General features: G+C 33.1%; 1 protein-coding gene across 8 annotated transcripts in view; it reads right to left on the bottom strand.

Annotated features, from left to right (window-relative positions):
• Positions 1–23,981, bottom strand: part of Rbp6 (RNA-binding protein 6) — a 384,381-nt gene that overhangs the window by 132,623 nt on the left and 227,777 nt on the right. For 6 of the 8 annotated variants that reach the window (XM_064355243.1, XM_064355245.1, XM_008201471.3 and 3 more), the window contains exons 4-5: positions 12,104–12,166; positions 11,840–11,924 (exon numbers count right to left, since the gene is read on the bottom strand). In XM_064355243.1, the coding sequence (XP_064211313.1) occupies positions 11,840–11,924; positions 12,104–12,166 (148 nt within the window). The remainder of the gene's footprint in view (positions 1–11,839; positions 11,925–12,103; positions 12,167–23,981) is intronic. The other 2 variants (XM_064355244.1, XM_008201475.3) reach the window with 1 other exon arrangement.

A 23,981-nucleotide genomic window follows, 5' to 3' on the forward strand; every position in this document is an offset into this window, starting at 1 on the left:
ACGGCTGGCTCAAAAAACTTTAATTTAGCACATTTTTTCTCCCATTTTTACTTTTTTTATTTATTTTTATTTATAATTTTTTTAAAATCTGAAAACACCAAAAGAAAGATCTAGGCTCCCTCTTTCAAATAAACTGAAAAATATTTCCAAATTTTAAAAAATGACAGAGTTATCGATTTATAAATTGCAAAGTGCGAATCCAAAAAAATGAAACTATAAATATTTCGTAAACGGCTAAATTTAGGTATAGGGAAAGCTTATAAAACTAACTAAAAATAATTCTAATAATTCAAAAACGCATTAAAAAATATAGCTTTCTATTTAAAATAACGAAGTTGATAGCGACTTCCGGTATAACCGGAAGTGCTGCCATTTCGAAAATATCTTCATTGAACAGGACCTAAAAGATTATGGTTGTACACAAATTTTCAGATGACTATCATTATTAGAACTTCCAGTACTACTAATGTAGGGTTTAGACGGAACAGCCTGTAGATACAAGTATAAATCAAGGGGTAAACCTCATAGGAGATCGTTGTACAAAACTGAGGAAATCAAAGAAAATCTTGGGTAAATTATTTCGGGAAATCATTCAAAAAAATTAATATTGGAAGAAATTCTGAGGAAGATCTTAGGAAATCATGAAGAAATTCCAGAAAATCACATATGAAACATCAAAATTAAATAATTTTGATACTGATGACTGGAATAACTGTTCTTTTAAGAAGAGACAAACCAGTTTTTGTGAGAGATCCTTTGAAATTATTTAAAGGGAAACAATAACAATATCCTTTTCTAAATAATATTTTCTAATTACTAATAAACCTGAAGATGGCCATCTAATTATTGAACAAAACATATTCGAGTAGCTTGTAAAGAAATGTTAAGGAAAAAGAACCATGTCTAGGTTTAGGTATTGTTGCAATGGTTGAAAGCAGACATTTGAACGTGTTCAGCCAAGATTAGCGAAATACCCACTCACTTGACAACTAAACAATAGCAAATTGTCCTTTAAAATTAAAACAGAAAAATTACAATTAGAATTATTATCTGTTTCAAAACTATAAAAACGCCGACGTCGCATTTTGCCGAATTACTTTTCTAAATAAAATTGATAAAATTTTATTATTTTAGTTATAGTTTTATATTTTAGATTGTTTTAGTGTGACAGGAATTTTTTTATACCGGGTATTAAGGAATGGCTTAGCAATATTTTGTATGTGAATGTGTCATAATCAAGAGTTGAAAACCGTTCCTCTTACATACTATTTTCCATTACGTCCATTTGGAATACTAGGAACGTAAATATTTTGGAGAAATTAAACAAAAAGCTAGATTTTTATTAAAAACGTGAATGCGAATTTTTTTTGTATATGAGTTTTGAAAGCGAGCTCACTCGTAATTATATTTCTAGCTGTGGTGTGTGGTTCTCCACATGCAAGCAAATTCCCGAGGCCTCATTTTTGCAAAATCGGGTGATTGTTGGAGGCGTTAATCCATCGACATGATGTAATTAATTAGTGAAATTATTCTCACAGCGAACGTCGTTAATGAGGGCAAAGCAAGCATAAGAACGTCGGGTTTGGTGGCGCGCAACGCTCATTAGCGAATTGTAGGAATGAATTTGTAGTGGACTTGTACGCCATTCTTGAATCCAGAATGATTCGATACGAGAGCATTTCATCCGATACTGCCGTAATTGGATAAAATAATTGCGAGAGCGCGTATACGGACCGAGTGAACCGTGTATCAATTTAAAAAATGGCGCACAGTCTAAATTAAATTCTTCCTCTCTATTTAAATAGGATATTATTTCAATTATCAGTTTCAGCAGATAACCACTTTCTGAGGTTTAACGTCTGTGCGCTTCTGTATCCGATATCCAAATTAAATTGGTCGTCAGAGCGATTCGGTTCAAGAAGCATCAAAAACCCCACACGAAGGCAACATCGGCTTTGCTCATGCATAGAAAAGGTGACACCAATTTTGGGACAACCTTTTACATTTGAAAATTGTTTCGAACGAAATTTACACTTATTACGTTAGATTATCATTAGATTTTTATGTTGCATTTTTAGCGGTGGTTGCCGTAAAATTTGCACTTCAATTTAAATTTCATTAACATATTCACAGTTTGAAGAATGGTTCATAAAATATTTCAATTTTCAGCTTGATTTCTTCGGCTGTCGTCGATTTCCTCCAATACCTATACGTAAATCATCCTAGCATGTCTTAACGATGAATCGATGAAAAGTCACAAAACGTCAACATTGACGTGACGTTTACCAGTAAATTGACTTAGTCAATTTATTATTATTTCCGCCATATTTAATGAAGCTTCATCAAGCTTTAGATAAATCACAAAATGCACCTTTTAAAATTGCTACAGAAAATCAGTAGCCACATAAATTTCTCATGAGAAATACAGTACTCGAAGTAACTTGACTTAGACCAATGAAAGTTAAATTTAGTAGTAGAATTAACTAATCCACAGAAACGATTTAACAAAATAATGAGTTAAAACTGAGCGACAGGTTTTAATTCATGTCTGATTGATTAGCTATTTAAAACTAAAAAAATGTTTCATCGGCTCACATTTTAGATATACCTATTTGCAAAGAAAATATTTTTTTATTTTTTGCATTTTCTTATTAAATCTTTGGTACATGACACAAATATTCCTAATTTAGGAAAATATCAGACATTTTTTAGTGACAGATCTAAATGCTACAGATGTGTCTGACAGAAATTGTGAGAGCTGAGAGTGGTCTTGTTTTGTGAAAGTGTCGCGACATTAAATCAGAATGAATGACTAGAAAGAGTGGTCGGAAAACGAAATTGAAGAGTTAGTATTGCAGAAAAACTTTTTTTAGGTGTCCGACAGAATTGCGTTAAAAAATTGCAAGAAACTTCTGGCGGAATGTAAACAGCTATGGCAGTTTTGTGTCCAACCCTTGACATAAATGTCTAGACAGAAATCTCAGATGTAAAAGTACTATTACAGTTTTTATTAAGTGGTAGGCACATGTTATCTCTTTTCTGTAATGGTTTAATTTGTGTCTCATTCAACTACATCTACATACACACTTCAGTTCAGTATACCTCAAAATCTAAATGTACAGGGTGTCCCAGCAATATGAAAAAGTCCATTATTAACATATAATTGTTAGAAAATATTTTTTTTACGAAAGCCGTAGATACTAACCCCCTGACCCACCTAAAATTATTTTTAAGTATACAGAGTGTTTCCGAAATGAGCTTAAATATGACCTTATGTTTTTTTTAAATGAAACATCCTATATGTTTTGCATTTTTGAATGTAGCTTTTAACACTGATGTTTTTAAGATAAATTGTTATTGGTCGATTTTACTTTGTTATTAAAATAATTTACTTTCTTAAAAAACACGCTTTCTAAAAACATAGCTTACTGCAATCAAGAAGATAAAAAAAATTAAACGTTTTGTTGCAAGTTGAATAACTTAAAAATTTTGAATGGAACACCCAATTTTTTTTGTATCTGAAAGACCTTTAAATTATCTTCCTAAAATATCAACAGTTAAGTGCCTCTTGTAGATTACTCTAAAGATATTTAACTTTAAACATTAATAAATTATTAACTATTTTGTTTCAGTTGTCGAAAAGTGAAATTTTCAGCTAATACTCGTATTAACAGTAATATTACCTTTAGACTATTCGTCATTTATTACAGTGAAATACGATAAATTTCAATATTTTTGCGGAATTTTTAAATTTCTTATGATCTCCAACAAATGGTCTTTAGTCGAGTTACCATGGGTATAGTATAGTTTACTATAGTAATAGTGCTTGTCAATAATGTGCATTGTTGCTGAAATACAATAAATAATTGAAATATCTTTTTAGTTATTAAGTTTAGACATTTAAAACTTTATGTGTTTAGATAGACAATTTCATCACCTTTGAGAAGAAAAACAAAAATAGGTTGTTCCTTATCGGGTCATTGAACTTTTAACAAACTTCATATTTTTTCTACGTTCTTAACTGCAATACGCTAAATTATTGGAATATAATTTAAGATTGAACTTTTCCCTTTAAAGTAGTGGAAGTTCTACTTTTACGCAATTCTTTGATTTTGTGTAATAAATTTTTAAATAAAACGTATTTTCGTCAAAAAAATTAAATTATTACAAAAATTAAAAAGAATCGATCAATACAAGTTTAAACCAAAATCATCAGTATTAAAAGGTGCGTTCAAAAATGTAATAAAATTGAGGTTGTTCTATTCGAATAAATATCACTTTAGTGTTTTTTAATATTGGAACAGCCAGTAAACTTAACGCAATATTTTAAAAATATGCATTATAAACGCAGCTATAATCTAGAAAAAAGAAAAAGTCAATACCTCTAATAATAAACAAGTTATGGAGCTTTCTCTGATCGTTGGCACAGCCTATATTATTTTGTATTTTATTTTTCCAAAGCTCAACATTTTACGTGAATTACTCTGTGCATAATGTTTTAGATTGTATATTTTTCCTATGTCCAATTACAATAACACCAAAGTCTACACAACAAGAAAAATAATTGGTATAAAATTCTGAATCCCAAAATAAACAGTGTGCAGCGACCGTTCTTTATTTTAATTTGCATGTGTTCTTTGCCTTGCTTTAAAAGTTGAGCTTAAAATTCAATAATCAAAGGCAAAAGTACCGAAACAGATCCTCGACAGGCTTTTGAAAGCAGATTTGGCCACATTTAAAATCCCTTTAGTTCTGGACTCTTCAAACAAGCGCAGCCCCCTGATTGATTATGAGTGTCATTACGAAATGCTATTTCCATTGTGGACTCGGGCCGAAAAACACTACAAAACGAACGGAAAGGCAATTATGCGCGAAAGCTTATAATAGGGCAGCAATTTAAAACCCACAACTTACAAAGTTCCAGCACCAACAAAACAAAGTTGGGTAAAACTTTTCAACAACTAACCGTTGGTGAATGTCTAATAAAGAATTTAATAACGTACTTAGAAAAGAATAAGTCAATGCTGAAACACCACGTCAGGATGATTGGTGAATTTATATCGTGGCTTGCCAGTAACATGTTGTATCAAGTTGTAGGTCGATGGTAATCCTGTTGGACCAAAGTGAGTCTGGTCTCGATCGATCGGTAACGCTAATATATGGGCATCGAGCACGGGGCAGAACCGGCCATCATTTGCAGGCGCGCCCGCCACCGAAGATTCATTGCCGCCACCCACTCGGTTACAGTACCACTACAACACGAACCCTCCGACAATAAAAAGCACAGCGAAGAAGCGAATTTGCCAGTTTCTTCATTAAGAATAATATCAATTAGAATCATTTTTATTTTTATTAAACGCAAATTGCCCTCTACTAATACAGTAGAGAGGAGACTGAAGTGATTTCAATTGTACTCAAAGTCTGTCTTTTTATTAACCGACGTATCAAACAGTATTATGTTGGCATCACTAGCCACTTAATTCGTAGTAATTTTAATAGAAAAAATAGGTAGTTTTGACTTATTTTGAATGAACACCTTCTAAATGTTGAGACGAAAAGTGTGAAAGCAAAAGTCATAAAAAGACCACCCTCGAATTTTAAACGCCATATGTAATACCTACGTAGGTATACTTTTTAGCAAGAAAATGACAAAATGCAGAATAATCATGAATGAGATAGAATGATATCAACTAAAAAAGAAAGTTTGGTAGCACAGCATTTGACGAATGAATGTACAATTTTGAAATAAAAGTGAAAAAGAATTTAAATATGCTCCATACATTTTTTTACTTCTTAAGGCGTAAATCGTCATTTTTAGTTGCAATTTTGTATGAGATGTTCATTTCCCACAAAGCAATTCTCTTCTCAGGTATTCGATAATAACGGCCCGTTCAAGGAACAGAACTGCATCCAACATTTACAAAATACTTCAACATGAAAATAAAACTGTAATTTTCTAGCGAAATTTCTAAGAACAAAAAAAAAACAAACAAAATAGGAGCAGCCACCAATTTTTTCACCAAAATTTTGACTTCATAAAGTCTGTCTAAAATACTACTGTTATTTTATATTTATATGTTATCAAAGATGTCATTTATTAGTATTTAAAATTTTAACTACAATAAACGCTCGTCATTCACAGTACAAAACTGGATCTTTAAACAAACAAGAAAAGTAGTAAAATCAAATTCATAAAATAAAATTTTGTAAATTTCACTCTTTACTACCAAGATATGACATAAAAATTTTGTATTAATCAAAACAGTAAAAAGCATTATCTAAAAACATCCTTTTAATAAAATCTTAGTTTAGTTATCGTCCAGGTACCACTATTTGTTTTTTTGATAATTTTTTTATTTTTAAACTTTTTTAAAATTAGATTGAAAAAACTACGTAGAGCGACGACTGCTAAAACGCAATTTCGAGTAAATAAAAAAATGTGATTTTATGATTTGGACAGAAGATATAAGTATTAATCGCATTTACCTGTATTTCATATTTTGGAAAAAGCAGTCTACCCAAGTTAACATATTTTTCTAAAAACTACCTAGAATAGATTTTGTAGTTCAATAAAAGTTATGGATACAAAAGACTAACAAAAATGTAATTTACAGTTTCAATAAAAGATGTAATCCAGTAAGGACTATATTAGACTCTTATCAACCTTATTTAAAAAATAATTGGTAAAACGTAACGTGGGCATTTCTATAGTTTTGAAACAGCTTATATCTATTATTAAAAAGCTGTATTTTTCATTATATTTTCAGATTATATGCAAGATTTTCAGAATCAACAGAGACAGTACATAAGGTGGTTAATTATTTTCTTAATGCATCTAATTTTTTTCCAGAATTTTTCTACAAAATTCTTAATGAGAAAATGTATCTATTAATTAATTAAAAATATTGATATTAATAAAACTAAGCCTCGCTTTACAGGAAATAAACTCAAAATTTAGTTGATATTAAAAATGCATTGATAAATGTCAAATTAGTCTCGAATTAAACTTTGATGTCAATCAAAATAACGTAAACTGGCCCCAGAAGTATGGAAGTAAAAATTAGGAATGGTTCTTCCAGAGTATAGCTGTGACCGTAAAAACCCGATTTCAGTTAAAACCCGATCTTCATAAGAAAAATCAGTTTTTGATACTTTTTACTGGAGTACCTTCATACTTGTATTTTATGATTTTCTGTATTCTGTATAAGCGGTACTTTCTAAGTTGTTTTTTTTTGTGCTCAAGAAAACATCACTTATACCTACTTGATTTATCGTTCCCCTGTTAAGTAAAAGTAAGTAAGTAAGTAAGTAAGTAACTAAAGTTAAGTAAAAAACTAGTTTTACGTGAACTACGTAAGTCAAAACTAGAATAAACTGATAATAGGGCGTATTATGTAACTCTTTTAACGAGCGGTTAAAAGTTAATACTAGTTAAAATTGAAAATCTAGGAATTTTATTAGTTATTGCTATAGGAACAACAATTAACGGCCTTTAAATTTTAATGGTTTCATTACAGAACGTGCGCTAATATTAGCTAATTTTAATTTTTATCAAAATTATCGGATAGTTCTGGTTTTCACTAAGTAAAACTAGAATTGTCTAAAGAGTTCAGTTAAAACTAGTTTTTTCAAAGAACATTGGGTTTTTACGGTAGCATAGCGATTCCAAACCTCATTTAAAGTGTTGTATTTAAAAATTACTAACAAATAAACAGTACTATAAAAAGAAAAACATCACTAATGCTCATTAATGCATCACCAAATTCAATTCAAAAAATTATTTGTACGATAATACCTAATGTTTTTCTGTACCTATACAAATACTTGTATGATAGATATAGAAAAATCATCTATCAGTTCTTCCGGTTTTCGGTTGATCTAGGATTATTTTGCCCCCTCTTCCTCTTTCACCGCATTTAACTGACAAAGTTAAATAATATTCGCGTTTCGTTAAAAACTAATAACATTTCTTTTAGTTTATTTTTAGTTATATTCTATTAGAGTGTATCTCTCATCTACACTTTTTTAGAAGAAAAAAAAAACGTCAAATCCTTTTGCAAAACAAGTGCAAATTCTAAATGTCTAATAATTTCGATTTCAAAAATTGCATAACAACAAAATTGTTTTCATTGTACTTGTCTTTGTCGCACACTTGGTTTAACTCTGTCGGCACAACATTGCAGCATCACCGTTTGAATTTCTAGCTGAAAAATTCTGACATACAGCTTTTCTGTTTTTTTTTTTGTTCACAATAGTTTCCGGGGCGAGATAAATAGGGTCTAAGCTGCACTTTGGTGTAATTTGCTCAGGTTCGCGAGGCGTCTGCGAGACGAAGAGAGGCATCAAAGAGAGCTTTTGATAATCTGTCGCTCTTACGGCTCCACGATTGTAAAGAATACTTTTGATTAACACAACTGGGGCGCGCTTCCTTGTCTCCTTATCTCTGATTCAAATTATTCACATTTCATTTGCGGATTGTTCTGGTTCGTTTTCGAGACTTTGACGGCTTAGTGCACAAAAGGGCTTTGTGTTATGCTCGAAATCTCCTGACTAATTATTACAATAACAAAACGACACGACAGACATCGAAATAGCGCTCGATATAATATACCGACAGGGTATCATGATGGAAAAAATAGTGCACTGGCAAATTCCGCGCCGTTTTAACTTTTCAAATGAACAGAAAAAGAGAAGTCGGACGTTGGCATCAAATTTAATTTGGATTAAAATGTCATGCAAAGCAGTAGGAAAATGAAGACGAATTAAAAATAATAACCGTTTGGTGCAGTAAAAAGCAATCAATCTTGGCGGCTTATTGTTGCCAGAGCTTATTATTAAATCGGATCAAGTAGTTTCATTTCTGTGTGAAAGAATGGTATCGCAGTGCTCTTTTCCAATTGTGTAAAGTTTCAGTGGTGGCGTGTAGGAATTACGCTGTACAACACCTGTAGGAAAAGATAAATGAATGCATCTGCTGGTCTATTTGCTCGATTTGTAATGGATGAAACACGGCGGAGGTTCTAAAATTTCGCCTAAAACCCGTAGCAAGCACTAATTCCTCACGACTCCGGCAGCTGTCGCCGTACGTTGTATAACTTGAAAAGCTTAAACTATCAACTTAAATAAAACTCCGTCGAAATGCATCACGTGATGAAACGTTGAAGCTTTTCTCTTTGCGCAAATTGTAATTTCATTCACTACCCACCCACTTCTCCTCGTCGCTTCTCTCTGTTAATTCGTTATTAATATTCCACACTCTGCTTAACGGATTTCAGACTTTCAGATTATAATTAATTCTTGTTTTCAGCCTGCAGATGTAATTTTCCATGCCATTTGGGAGGACGAAGCGACGAGGGTTTGGCGCGGTGAGGAATAAGCGATCTCTCCGGAGAGATTTCCACAATAAATTATTAAAAGCATACACAACTTTTCGAAACGGTCTGATCCGATTTTCTATTTGCGAGCACGAAGAAGAAAATGCTGAGTTTCAATGGCTCGGGGGGTGCTTGCTCCTCTGGTCGAACAATCTCACTTAGATCTCGCTTTGGATGGCAGGTTATCGTGCGGTTCAAGAGCAATTAGTAACCGCGCCTGTCACTGTCTACTGTCAGACCAGACAGCTTCTCAAAAACTTTACTGCAATCGTGAAATGGAAACGTTCTACTTTATGATTTTCCCGCTTCATTAACTCGCAGTCGGGATGTATTTAACTTGCCGAGTGTAAATCCTAAGCAAGAGCTTAATAGGACACTTCGCTTCGACTTTGAGACCCCACCGAAACACAAATTGCACAAACGAAAAGACGAAAAACGAAACTAATTCGAAACTTTCATACACAGCAATGTTTGAGAACTAATATCATTATACTGACAATACAATAATGCGAACTTGAGGCTCATTTTAAGATGAAGTATTGAAATTTGAGGTACTCGCTGCCACTCGCTCGTGCTTCAATAAGTATCGATTATTAATTGCCCATTAACAAAAGAACTGATTACAACATTTTCTCGCTGATTGCAAACTCTTTTATCCAAGTGACAAGGTTCAAAATTAATATCTACCAAATCAAAACCAATTTCATCCTTTTCATCACACCATCTTTAGCTTCAATTTCAACTATGACAAACTTCAAGAAAATTTACTGTGAAGTGAAATTAAAAACGGTGGTTTTTGCATATATTTCCAAGAACAAGCCACCTGAAGCCACGAAAATTTTACCTCATTGGATCATTTTGAGTGTAATTTATGTACACTTGCTGACTGAAGTGTGTTGTAAAGACATTGGTAACTTAAAAAACATCTTTGTTTTAAGTGATGGTACTGAAAGCGTTTATTACAGAAGTGAAAACCGTTTCTCTGCATCTGCTCTCTAACTTAAGTTATTTCCATTTAAAGTTGAAATTATGACGTCATAACCGCCTATCAAACATTTGATCCAATATTAAGATCAAATGGTTTTTGACTTTTAAGGGATACTATCGCATTTTTTCGAAAAAAACAAAAAAAATAAGGTCCTTAAAAATTCAAAAAATGAGCCATTCTCAAAATATTTTGAGAAAACCAAAAATCTGATTACCGCCCTAGTCATTGTCGTTTGTATATTATTTTTTACAGTCCAAGGCGCTTTTGATAATGATTATTCGCTGTTACTCTTTAAAATTAATTTGTTTGTTTCTGTGTCATAGCGGTTAGCCAATCTATGTAGTAATTAACGATAGTTGCTTCTCTTATTGAAAAAAAATGACCACTTTTATCAACAAATTACAATCTGGATTAAAAAAAAACAATGGGTTGTTTGAAGTGAAATATGAACGTCAAAGAAAAACTTGACTTTTCTCCGAAATAAGTGCATCAAATAAAGTCCGTATTTAGTCATGGTCTCAAACCAATAGAGAAAAATGTTCCGAAAAAGTGTTTGGTGAAGTTGTTCCTTGCCCCTCCAAGTTTTACTTGTCAAAGTAATGAAATAAAAAAGTCTGTGTATAAATAGCGGTAAGCACAAGGCAAACAAAAAATACACACAAATAAAGCACAAATTTCTCAAAAAAAAGTGCAGCGTTTTAAAAAATATGAAAAAAGCCCAAATAAATTGCTATTTTTTCTTCTCTTCCTTTTAAAAATTTTAGTCATAAGTTTTCTCAGTTTTACCCAGAATTTTTCTTTGAAACAATTGGACATCAATAAACTTAAAGTGCCCTCATTTTTACTCCACTGTACTAAATTTTTGGATACAGAGAGGTGAGTTATTTTGCTCGCTTCACCTCCTAGTATTTGGTTTGCCCTACCATCAATTTCCCCTCGTGAGTAAATCTGCAGGCATAAAAATGCAAAAAAAGACTAAAGAAGTAAATAAAAAGTTAAAGCAGACAGAGTTTAAAAAACACAAAAACAATCTGCATCGTGGAATCACAGCTGTGACTACAAAAGCAGAGTCTTAAGAACACTTAGCTATAAAGTGACCAAACATTGGAAAGTTACAACGTACGCTGAATTTGCTTAATTCGATAAAAAATTAGTAAGCATTCAACATACAAGCACAAGGCAGACCAATGAAGAGTGAAAAATTAGTAAGAAAGTGAAAAAAAATAGAAAATTTAGGACTCATGGTGTTGTTGCGAGGATGAATGATGGCATAAACCCCAAAGACATGCACCTGAAGGTTTTTAGAAGTCTTTTTGCCCACACATCTATCTCTTTCTCGAAAATACAACGTTTCAAAAATTTGAATTAGTTTATGCCAAGGCGATGGATGTAAGAATTGAATGTTGGATGGATGACGTCCTCTAGGGACACTTAAATAGACACTACAGATAAATTAGGTAAATAAAAGCTACCCTACCTTTTTGCCATCTAGTTCGTGAGTGCCTTGGGCTAAAACCTTATCTACGCTAGCCGGGTCGGTGAAGGTGATAAATCCAAAGCCCCTATAAGACAACATAAGATAACATTACTAGAGTAGTAGAGTAACACAGAAAGAGAGATAAGAGATAGCTACGTGGGGCACTACGCGTCAAAGAGATCAACTACAGACTCTGTCGTTGTGTGTTCATTCAGTTTTCAGATTTTTTGGTAATTACAGCACGACACCAAGCCAGAAACGTACCTGGGGGTGAACAATCTGGTGACGCTGTCGACGCCGAAGACGGCAGACCCGTCGCAATTTGTGCTGAAAGAGAATCACTCACTTCAAACCCCCTCTTATCAGTATCGTGCAGTTCTACCTCTATAGAAGCCACTAGTCTAAGATCGCGGCGTTGCGGAACTAAGCGGATGGGATATGCTCAATGGATGAAAGGGCTGGACTAGACGGATACACTTTTTTTACTTTTTAACTAGGTTTACAAACAAACATCTGCAATGATTTCACACCGACGACCAAGTAACGGTGCTAATTTATGGCGTTTCAATTTGCCGGTATGTGCAACCAGTTCGGTTTACAATTAATTATTGGAGAACTTTGCCGGATTTCAGCCCTTCTAATAACACTCGCAAAACATCTCGAAACTTCACGGCCCCAATCGATATTAGTAATTAATATTCAAATTAATATAAGTTGCAGTCAAGACACCACAATTATTAAGATAACTCAATTCCTAGTTGCTGTTTTCCCCATAATAATGCTGTTTACGACCAAGTTTCCCCATCAAACCGTTATCACACCCCAGCTACTACTATCTATCCATCTTTAAAAAAACAATTAGTTACCATACTATAGTTTTGCTAAATTTGCAGTACTGAAACCAGTTGTAGTTATTTTAATTTCATTTTGATTATGAACCTTTTTTAAACTAAATTTGAAATGGTACATTGCAAAATTATTTTAATTAGAAAACAAAGTAATAATTTAAATGGTTTACTACAACTGCATAATGCCAACTGTTTTATCTTTTGTAGTGTGTTAACGTTCTACATACATTTTAAGCGAAATAGGCCCGATCTAAGTAATGATACGATCAATTAGTAGGTTAATTTACACGCGAGAAGATCTGTATCCTGCATTAGGTATGTATTTCATAATTAAGTACAAAACAAAACAAAAGTTTCGAAGGTACAAAGACTACAAAAAAAATCAGTGGGTAAAATAGAATCATTTTCTTAAAGGGATCTATACTTTATACAGAATACTAAAACCCATGAGATTTATATACAAAATTGGTAATCATAGAAAAATTCGTTGGCCACAAAAACACGTAAAAATTTCGAAAATACAATTTTTAAGAAAGTTTCTACAGATTCCTGTTTACGGTATTAGATGTTGATAGTGAATTGAGGTAGATTTATTTCTATCCAGTAAAAACAACGACAGAGAGCACCGTTAATCCATAACAAGAGAACTTCTTCTTAAATGGATTAAAACCACCCCATTCCTGCTATGGCACAAATTCAGAGGAAATGTGTGGTGGTTATAGACAATGTTCCTTATCATTTCGTGGTCTTAGATAAATTCCCAACTTTATTGTCCCAAGAAAAGTAAAATAGAGGAATAAATGTTTAGTAAAAGCGACATGAGCAAGTCAGTATCAAATTAGTGTATTAAAAAACAAGTTTCATAAGACCAGCCTTGAAGCACAAATTCAATTTTAAAAACAAGCGGCGTTAGCCACGAGTTATTTGAAACAATGAGTGCTTCAAGGTCTTAAGAAACGAGTTTTTTGTACTATTTTTTGTAATTTGCCCCCTTTTTGCCGTTTTTAAACAAAAATTGTTATTTTAATTAATTTTGGGATTGTTGTTACGATTAGTAATATCTCAATTTTAAAAATAAAAATTGATTTAAAATTTTCGTTTCATTCAAATTCAGTCAAAAAAAGGGATATAGATGATAATGAAGGTAATCTTGCAATAACGCCCGTTAAAATTTGTGAAATTGGCAAAAGTATAGTCGCGAATTGCCATCCTGCCAACCTAAAAATTTTCGTAAAATGTTATGACATCGCACTTGATAACGTTGCGTGCTTTAATATGCCTATTGAAAATAGCGGCAAATTACAAAAAAAAAACTTTAAGCTGACCTTATAAAATCTTTTCGACGGAATCTACGTGATAGAGAGTCTCTTAGAAAACAGGGGCACAAAATAATTTGTTTACTATAATGGTAAGAAAAAAATTTCGGGTACTTTTGCCATTTAATCATCAAAAAAAGAGAGAATTACACACGTTTATGTCAGCGAGTCACTGTCACTTTAATCTAGTCGAAATGGATTAACATTTTACAAAGAATCATTATTCTGAACGTACTATAACTCCAGTTTTCTACGAAAAATTGTACAAAAAATTTATGGGTTACTTCTTCGTGACAATGTGATTTTTTGTGAACCTTGTGAAAACCTAACTAAAACACAGTTCAAAACCTGACACACCAAATGTTTATTTGAAACACAACGCGTTTCGAAAAGCTTAAAGATTAGATGTCATTAAATATAAAAAAAAATTATTAAATTTAGGACAAGAATTTATCCGTTTTCTACTCCTTAAATTAAAAAAACCGTTCTTGAAACACATTCCACGACTAAAGCCTCCACCAGATTTGTAGATTTTTTAATTGCCTTTTATCGATAGCTATTTTAAATAATGCTTGATTTTTTTAAGAGTTTCAATGAATTCGCAAAAAAGCGGCTTCAAAATTTTCAAAATTCCTAAACAACCATTTCTTCAGATAGGCAGGATGACCTCCGTCAGATTTTTAAAAGTAATAATGGATCATACTTGCTCATTTATCGTCTAAAACTTTATTTTACCCGAATGTAATGTTTGGACTACAAAACGCATATAAAGATAAAATTCAGTATCATTTGACAGTGTTATAAATCCGGATTAGGAGATAGAGACACTCTAATCTCCCACAATGGTCAAATTCAGAGACAAATAGTCATTTTTGCTTCACTGAGCCGAACTCGACATTTGTATTTATGACATCTGGTGTGGAAAGCAAACACATTTAACATCCCTGCTGTTGACGCTGATCCTTAAACTTGTACATTGTCCTGCAAGTGTCCTGTTACATTGCTGATATCTGCACTCTTCCGTCCTAAATCTACAGCCGAATCCCGCAATATATTACACACCCTCACCAGAATAAGGGCGCACTTTTTACAATTTTATGCCCAAGAGAAAAATAACAAAGAGAAGACTTACAGCTTATTCGACTCCTCAACATTCACTTAATTCACCAATTTTAGATCTTGAAAAAAAGACAAAAACACCGAAACCACTGTAAGTCACAATTCACAAAAAACTTGACGTTTCACTAAAAACCGAAACCTGAGCAACGTTTAAAAGTTGATATTTGATCCTTTGGTAAAAATTTGTCTCTTGACCCCAACAACCGGCTGAAAAGCTAAATAGATCAACAGTGTTTTAATAGGAAACTGGCAAGACCCATCCATCAATCAAGTTTATGACTTGATGCAACAATCGAAATTGAGGACTGAAAAGGCCACATATCGCGCCAAACACGGTTCCAATTTTAACCTCGCTCGAACAAAACACGTGCGAAACTTCCTATAGAAGAGCCGCAAAGTTGCGTCGTCGAATTGAGACACAATTCACTCCGAACAGTAATTAATCTTCATATGAACAATTTGTGAAATTCATACAAAATCGAACGTTATAATTATTTTGGTATGCCACAAGAGAGATATGCTATTGTGGTGTGTTATATTGAATACAAGAGAACAATAGAGGATGATTAAAACTGATACTAAAGTTAATTATAGTTGGAAAAGGCCCTTAATATCATGCCATAATGCTTGGAATAATGAAGCAGACTGGCGTTTTATGGAAAAAATAAGAACTCACTTGAGCCATCGCATCGATCACGAGCTGGCCAAGGGGCTCGTGAGTGCTACATCGGCACCAACTATCACAGTTTTCTATAATTAATGTAAATATCACCGGTTAAAGTTGACAAGGTAATTAATAGCCCAATTTAATGGCGTTCATTAAGCACTCGCCTATTAAACCCGTTTTCATCACAAAATATCAACATTACTACCTAATTACCACGTTTGGCGCATTAGTCATATCACAACCTTTCCTGTTAATGAGATTATAAAATGTTCGCCCGAACTCTGTCTTTGACAAGAACCAGTTATTGCAAATGGCAGTATTTTTTGGCACTTAAAGCTGGATGTATGTAAATTGTGGCCATAACGCTAACCCCCAGAGTAGCAAATAGAGCCGTTTTAACGGTGACGAAAATTGTAGAGAACTAATAACAGCCCTTAGGTCTCCACTTTTGATCTATGGCCTATAATTACGGGTTTCTGTTCCGGGAGTGCAAGATTTACTAAGGTGTGGGCGCCTAGAGCTGGTGTTTGTTTGATTCAAAAAATCTACACAAGACACTATTTTGTCGTGTGATTTATTCGAAGCTTCCTATAAAATTTATACTCGTCGACGCTAATAAAGTGTGTGATGAAGTAAGCGTATATAACTACCATAACTTTCATAAGAAGCGACGGCGTTAAGTAGGTGAAACATGAAAATATTACAGTTTGAAAAGCTTAGGGCGATTTATCAATTTCCAGCAAATTCTGCCGTTGAAGAAACATAATACTCGTATCTTTACAAGACGACTGGCTTGTGTATTTTGATGCTAAAGCAAAACAGGTCCTTGATTTATTTCCACAATATTTTTGGATCAAAGCACTTCAACATGTGAATCAGTTTTAGCTAAAATGCGGCCTTCACCATTCGTTTAATTTTGGGCGAGCGATTAAATGCCTGTCGGGATTCATATAAAGAAGATAAAGGGTTTAGACTTTATTGTTTGACGACCATCAACCGCCAACACCAGCAAAGATTAATTACACTCATAGTCTAAAGTTTGGTCGCTTAGAACCCAAAAATCGTAAGCTTAAGTGAAAGGGGTTCTCGGCGAAAAAGTCCAAAGTTAATAATCTGAATGTTTGACCTTCCAGTCGGTAGAAGCAATGAAAAACCTAATATCACGCGGTGTCTAAGACAACACGAGCGCAAATACATACAAACAAGATTTAAACTAAGTTTAAACTTAAACTTTAGTGCTCATTAAAATTTTACAACATATTTTGCGACCTCACTGGAATAACCTTACCGTTTTAATCGCGGCATTAAACTGTTAAGCGTAATGCTTCTGCTTTTCAGAGATAATTTTTACGTTCTAATCTCGCCGGGAAGGACGTTTGATCCTGGGACGGCTAATTACAAAATAACTTTTGCTGAATTTAAGACCTCTGCGTTTATATCTCATTTCGTAGAAACTGAATCAAATTGGATTAACAATTATAAGTAAACGGATAAGCACATCAGTCTGCGGACATTACACATGCACCGGTCCGCCCTTACATCGCAAGAGAGCTTACAAACTTCGAGGTTTCGTCTGACTTTATCATTTTGCTGCAGCTGCAAGCAAACTCCACACCCCATCAATTTTCAACCAGTGAATCAGTGAAGTTTGGAAGCATTCATTAAAAACAGGAAAAAAGCAGATTACGCGCTTGATAATGTCGGAAATGCAAATAAAATTAGGAAGTAGAGATAAAGGGGGCACGAGGGCCTTGATTGGCCGCAATAAACCAGGGCTACAACTGCACAACTACGATCTAATCATTAGATTACAATGTCGGTAGTTATTTTTTATCAGATGTGCGAAATGAATATCTTCTAGTGTTTCAAATTCTATGTTAAGTAACATTACTCGAATGCTCCAAAGTCTACTCCAATTTGTTAGATACAAACAAATTCAATGATTATTATTTGCAAAAAAAGGTACTAATACACAAAAACATTTCAGTTAAATTGTAGTCGCATGTGGTTATTTTGCTGTACACAAATAATGAATTAAAATTCCCTTCAGATTTTTTATTGGATTCACAAATTCATGTCTAGCAAATAAAAATAATATAGTCTAAGAAATCCACATATCAATTTTTAACCATGCCACAAACCCCATGTCCAATCTAGATTTTTCTGGAATCATTTTTAATCTTAAAAAGCTATTAAGTATCCGGCCAAAGCAATAAAGTTTTCTTCTCTGTAGTAGTTAGTCCTCCCTAACTATTCATGAATACATCAGAATTAAAATTCTTTTCTCATTAAACACCAATAAGTCACTCCTGAAATTGCCCAAAGAAACGATTGTTCTTGTTTATTATATCCCATGCTGAGTTTATTTATTATTTTCTTTCTACTTAAGTAAATTGTCTCAAACAATCACTGGTATAATGTTCATTCTATTCATTAAAATGTTAATCCAACTATTTTGTGATATGAAAAAAGTTTAGTGTCTTTAGTACACATCCTTAGCCAATCAAGAATTAAGAGCTTTTGAACATTTGGGTTCTTTTCGTGTCTCTGTAAAATATGAGTTATTCCACACTTGTTTTATAGATTTCATATAATTGAAAAAAATCGAAGAATAAAACGCAAATAAAAACGGTGTACAAAATTGTGGAAATCAGAGTAAATCTTAGAAAAATTACAAGAAATCATTTTACATACTAAGAGGTAATCCCGAAGAAATGAGGCAAAATCCTGAGAAATTCATGAGAAAAACAAAAGAAAACTTGTGGATATCACTATAAATCATTTCAAAACATAAAAGAAGTTAAGAGGTTTCCAGAGAAAATGAGAGGAGATATTAACAAAATCAGAGAAAGATCATGGAAAACATTTTAAAAATTAGGAAAAATGTTGAGTAAATTAAAAAATACCCTGAAGAAATAAGAAGAAGGCTTGAGAACACTATGATAAAAGGAGAGGAAATTTAAAAAAAAAAGAATCCTTTGGAGAAGGTACGAAAAATAAATAAAAAAATCCTAACAAAATCAAGAGATTTCGTTACGGAATCAGAGAAAGCCTGAGAAAATACGAGAAAATCTGAGCCCTGTTACACTAAAAAATTTTTGCAACTGTGCACTTAGAAACTTATATCAGACGAGGAATTAAAATAACGATACTCGTTCGTCGTACAAAAAAAAATTGTTAAAAATAAATTAATCTAACGCAAAATCATGTAGTTCTGAACGCAATTTAATGATATTTTAGTTTTCTTAAAATACCTAGGTAATCTACCTTTTTTTCTATCTTCATTTATAATTTTCCATTTTGTGTGTAAATAGTGAGACTTTCTAAAATTCCAAAAAGCACAAAAATATAACTATCAAAATACATCTAAAAAAAACATGAGATCGAAAATGAACTAAATTAAATCAAGCCTTAAAAAAAGTGTAATTTTAGTCACATTTCTTTTCAAAATATCGTGTTGCAAAAGTCAGTAGAGGAGACTACGGAGATGTCCAGAAATACTGTTTTTATGTTACAAAATAAAGTTTAAGTTAAAGTTAAAGTTAACTGGGTCAGTTGACCAGCGACAACTAAACAATAACAATAATATTTTTGAAATTTAAATGGGCAAATGATTATTTAAATAAATGTTTTAGATTCTCTGTTTTAATTTGTTAGTAAATGTTGTATATATATTCAAATTATTTTTATAATAAAATCAGTATGAACTTAACAGCAATTTCTACTCATTCATGGTCCTTCGAGCCGGATATCGGAATAATTTAGATTAAGCAAAAAATCAGTCTTCTGATCTGTCAATATTTTTGACATATAGTTGAAATTCCGCAAAGACGACCTACTCTAATTCAGTTCATTTTCGATCTCATGTTACTATTGGCTGTTTCAAAACTATAAAAACGCCACCGTCAAATTTACCGAATATGTTTTTTTTTATTTTCAAAATTTTTAAGAACACATTATAAGTACCATTGATATTTTGGTGATAAGTAGCTATTTCTGAAGAAGCAAATAATAATCTTTAGATACACAACGAGTAATACGAGTATTTAACCTTTAGCAAAGTCCAGACCTTTAGCAGATTTTGTTCATTTAATCGACTGAAATAATTTTTTTCAAAAATTAAGAATGAATTTGTTGAGCATAAATCTGAAAGAGATATTTTTGATATTGCGTCCCTGGTCCGAACATAGTGGAATAGTGTTATATTGCGGAGATAACGACCCCACCTGATTGGGTCTAATACGTTCCTGGTTGGTGTAAGAGGACTGTAAAACCCGTGAGAATTTCTTCGCGTGAAAAGATAGAAGTAAAAAGGATGTGATGTGAACTGGAAGAATATCCTGAATGGTGATGTCCACCACCGTATGGGTTATCTTGGTGGCTCGTTCGCATTCGTAGTAATAAAATTAAATGACTTTGGCTTGAAGCGGTCATGATTCACGGCTATCGACCAACGTCCGATTATCGTAATTAATAGGAAATGCACCAATTTCGCCGCTCTGCAACGAGTAAACCAATATTGGCTGCGATGATAATCTTGTGTGAATCCTGCATTGCCCATCACATAACCAGATTCGTATCAATACGTTAATAATACATAACTGAGAGCGTATCCGTCGAGATTACTGACCGACAATTGCGCAGGATGGCCGTAATGCACCCAAATTCCCTCATAACCAGGGATAGCCCGCTTTTTGGCCGCCTACCCCTATGTGTTTATTATTGCGGATTATCTAATTATTTAAAAGTGAGGCTGAAATTGTTAGCGGAACGAACGCCGCCGAAATATTGATCGCAGCTTGCTTTTATTTACACCCAGTGGGTCTTATCATGTTTAAAGCGCATTATTAGTGACATATGTTGAGTTTAGTGCCTGTCGTAGATCTTGATGTTCGATTAAATTTAATGTGGCAGTGAAGTAAAACGGTTTCATAGTAGCGTAATGAGAGTGACAGCGAACATCTATTGAGATTGGCACTCACGGACTTATGATGGCTCTAAATCCGGCATATTCGGGCGCCTGATAACATAATTAAATCAGCTTCGCTATGAATTGACGGTAATGTCATTAGAACCAATAGGCAAATGGTGGAGGCTGGGAGACGGAGGAGGTCCCGAAGAAGCTGAGACCACACGGAGCGCGACGATGCGTTATACCATTGTTACGCTTATATGGAGAACCCCAATTTAACGGCCACTCTGTGATTTTACACCCGTGCCCTAAAGGGCCCTCCATGACGATTTGCATTCCAATCAGACGCCGGCGCTAAACAATTAGCACCCCCACAACACCCCCATCTTTAGCAACATTAAACGCTATCGCCGTAACAAAAACAAACTTTGCGAGCCGATCAGAACCAACTGTAAAAATTTGATTACCCTCATTGCCCCGAACGGGCGCCGATTATCGCTTTAATACCATTGTTGTAAAAACTTGTATATCTTCGATACCAATTTATATGCTAAGCAGCAGCCAGAAACAAAACTGTGATAATTATTATCAACCGACAGATGTGGCGTTTTGGCCGAGGAAGAGTGGAAAAACGTCGATGAGCAAGCCGCCAATGAAATTAATTTTCACTTTCTTTCAATTATAAACTCATTAAGTACTTCGATTTCCATTAGGGAATTTCGCGATTCAATTAGTGACGGCTTTTTGATGCTTTGTCTTATCAAAACATAAATTCTGGAACAACAAGCCAACGTCAAGTCCGTTGATGCATCAACTTCCAAGATGGCTGTTGGAACGTTGACGGAGCATAAGTGACGATCAAGACAGATCTCCCTTGTTTCGGTACATTTCACTGCTTACTGAATGAAATGCCTCCCCGGAACGTTGATGGCTTGTTAAAGCTAAGAACTAGACGCACCACACAGCAATTCCACAATGCCAAATTTTGAAATACCCAATCCTTTTATTTCATTAAAAAGCTTTGTTACTTTTTTCCTTTCTTGTAATTTCTACGTTTTAACGAATTGGAGAAGGACACTTTTAACAAAAAATAACCAAAGACCAGTTCTGCAACAATCCATAATCAGAAAATGCAAAATTATGACGAAGATCAATGTTTTTTGCTGCCACGTGCTACAGATAACGCGGTTAGCTTTGATTAGAAGGCTAAATGATGTTAGTCTCAAGATAATAATAAATGCCCTACTACTAGCCCGTAGCTCATTTCTAAGTTCTTCTACTTTCAGTCAGAGTTTACTTAAAGTTAAGAAAAGTGATGAGAGACGAGTTTTATTTACGAATTAGTTTAGCTACTGTATTTTGACCAATGACGGTTGCATAAGGGTGTAGACAAGATCAGGTAAACGTTTTTCCTATTTAGCTATAATAAAAATTTAATAAATAAATTTGCCCTATTTGCATTTGTCTACATGTTACTAGGTGGGTAAGAGTTTATGCAAAATAGTAAGGTACCTCAAGTACCTATGAAATCGTTCTGTATATTAATAATGGTCAAAATTTAAAACACGTAGAACAACAGAAGGATAAAATATGTATATCTCATCGTTATTACAGGAAAATTTTCTTAGAAAAATACAAAGCCTGTAGTTAAGTAAGCTTCAAATTTTACCGTATATACACAACAACTTAAATTAATTTCCTCGAATAATTTTTTTGTAAAATTAAATAGCTTCCAAGGTAAAATATTATTCCAATAAAAAGCAATTTTTTGTTTACAGGGTGTTTGACATAACTTTATGAAGCTTGCACCCAAATATACAAAGGTCACATAGCACTACCTAGATACACAAAATACACATGTAATTATTTAATTTCTAGAAACCCAAGACAGTAGTTGTCAGAGTAATGACTGTTTCATTGATAGTCATAAATTTATGTTTTTCACAAACAATTATTATGTGTTCTATCAAGAGACTATAACTCTAATCTATTTATCTTAATCACTAACTAACTAAAAACCTTGTAATTTTTCGAAGGGGTAAATAAACTAGAGAAAGCTATCCAATTTTTCAAAATTTTTAATCGAGTTCGTATTGGTGGCATTTTACAACCGCAGGCCTCGAAAAATTATGTGTAACATCCTGTATTTTCTAATTTTTAAACTATCTAAAAAAATTAAGACTCTTTTTGTTGAAAAGGTCTTAATCGTAATAAGTTATGTAGGTATTTATATATTGTACTATAAAAAAATATTAAATAAGTAAGCCACAGCTTTCCAACAAAAAAACAGCATATCATAATTAGTGCGTGAACGTTCGTGTGTGAAAAAATCTTCTCAATGTGCCATTCGAGACGTAGACCAGTTTGGTCGTTTGCTGACGGAACCCCTGAAATTATACTAAAACAAGTAAAAATTTCAAAAAAACCTTCATATTTTAGTTTATGTACATCAGCAAATTGGAGAGAGTAAGTACAATGATAACAACTACTCGTCTCTAGTATTTGGTAGAGTTCCTTTTGGAACTACAATATTTGCTATTGCTACATTGTAAAGAATTACTTAGTGTAGTTTTTCCAAAGTTGTACAAAGAGTAATTTTGTCTTTGTGGCAAAACAAATAAGTTGAGAAGATATTTCCTACAATTTCAACGCACAATCATGGATAAATTATAAAGAAGAAGAGAAATACAACTTCATTAACTAATAGATTACTGGCTAAACCTATCCAAATATATATCACATTTTTAGCAAACTTACTAGAAGTCGTATTTAATAAACTATCAAAACTTTCCGTTTTATTGATGGAAAAAAATGTAGCTATGTGACTTTGTAGAAGAAAATGTCACGGTCTTGGTATTAATTTCAAAACACGTTAAAAAAATCTTCTTGTCGTCCGCAACCTTAATATTGATAGTATAAGAAGACAATACTTTGATTATTAGAGATCAAATCATAATTATCATCTTGGTAACAAGGTCAAGAAAGACATTTATTTTTTTATTCTGTTACATGCCAATTAATGGTCGACCACACACTCCAAATATACAGACAAAAGCTTAGCTTCACATGAAAATCTTGATTTCAATCCTTTGAACATATCTGAGACAGCTAGGAAAAATTGAAATATCTTCAAAATCTCCTAAAAATCTTACAGAAAAGTTTCTTTAAGATTACAAAAAAATTTAATGTGAGACAGAAAGAATTGAGCTTGTAGGTTTCTAAATAAATTTCGTTAAAAAATATTATAAGTTTTCTTATGTTTTCTGAACATTTTCTCAGA

This window comes from Tribolium castaneum, chromosome 2 (assembly GCF_031307605.1).
Source record: "Tribolium castaneum strain GA2 chromosome 2, icTriCast1.1, whole genome shotgun sequence".
In the NCBI taxonomy this organism is placed as follows: domain Eukaryota; kingdom Metazoa; phylum Arthropoda; class Insecta; order Coleoptera; family Tenebrionidae; genus Tribolium; species Tribolium castaneum.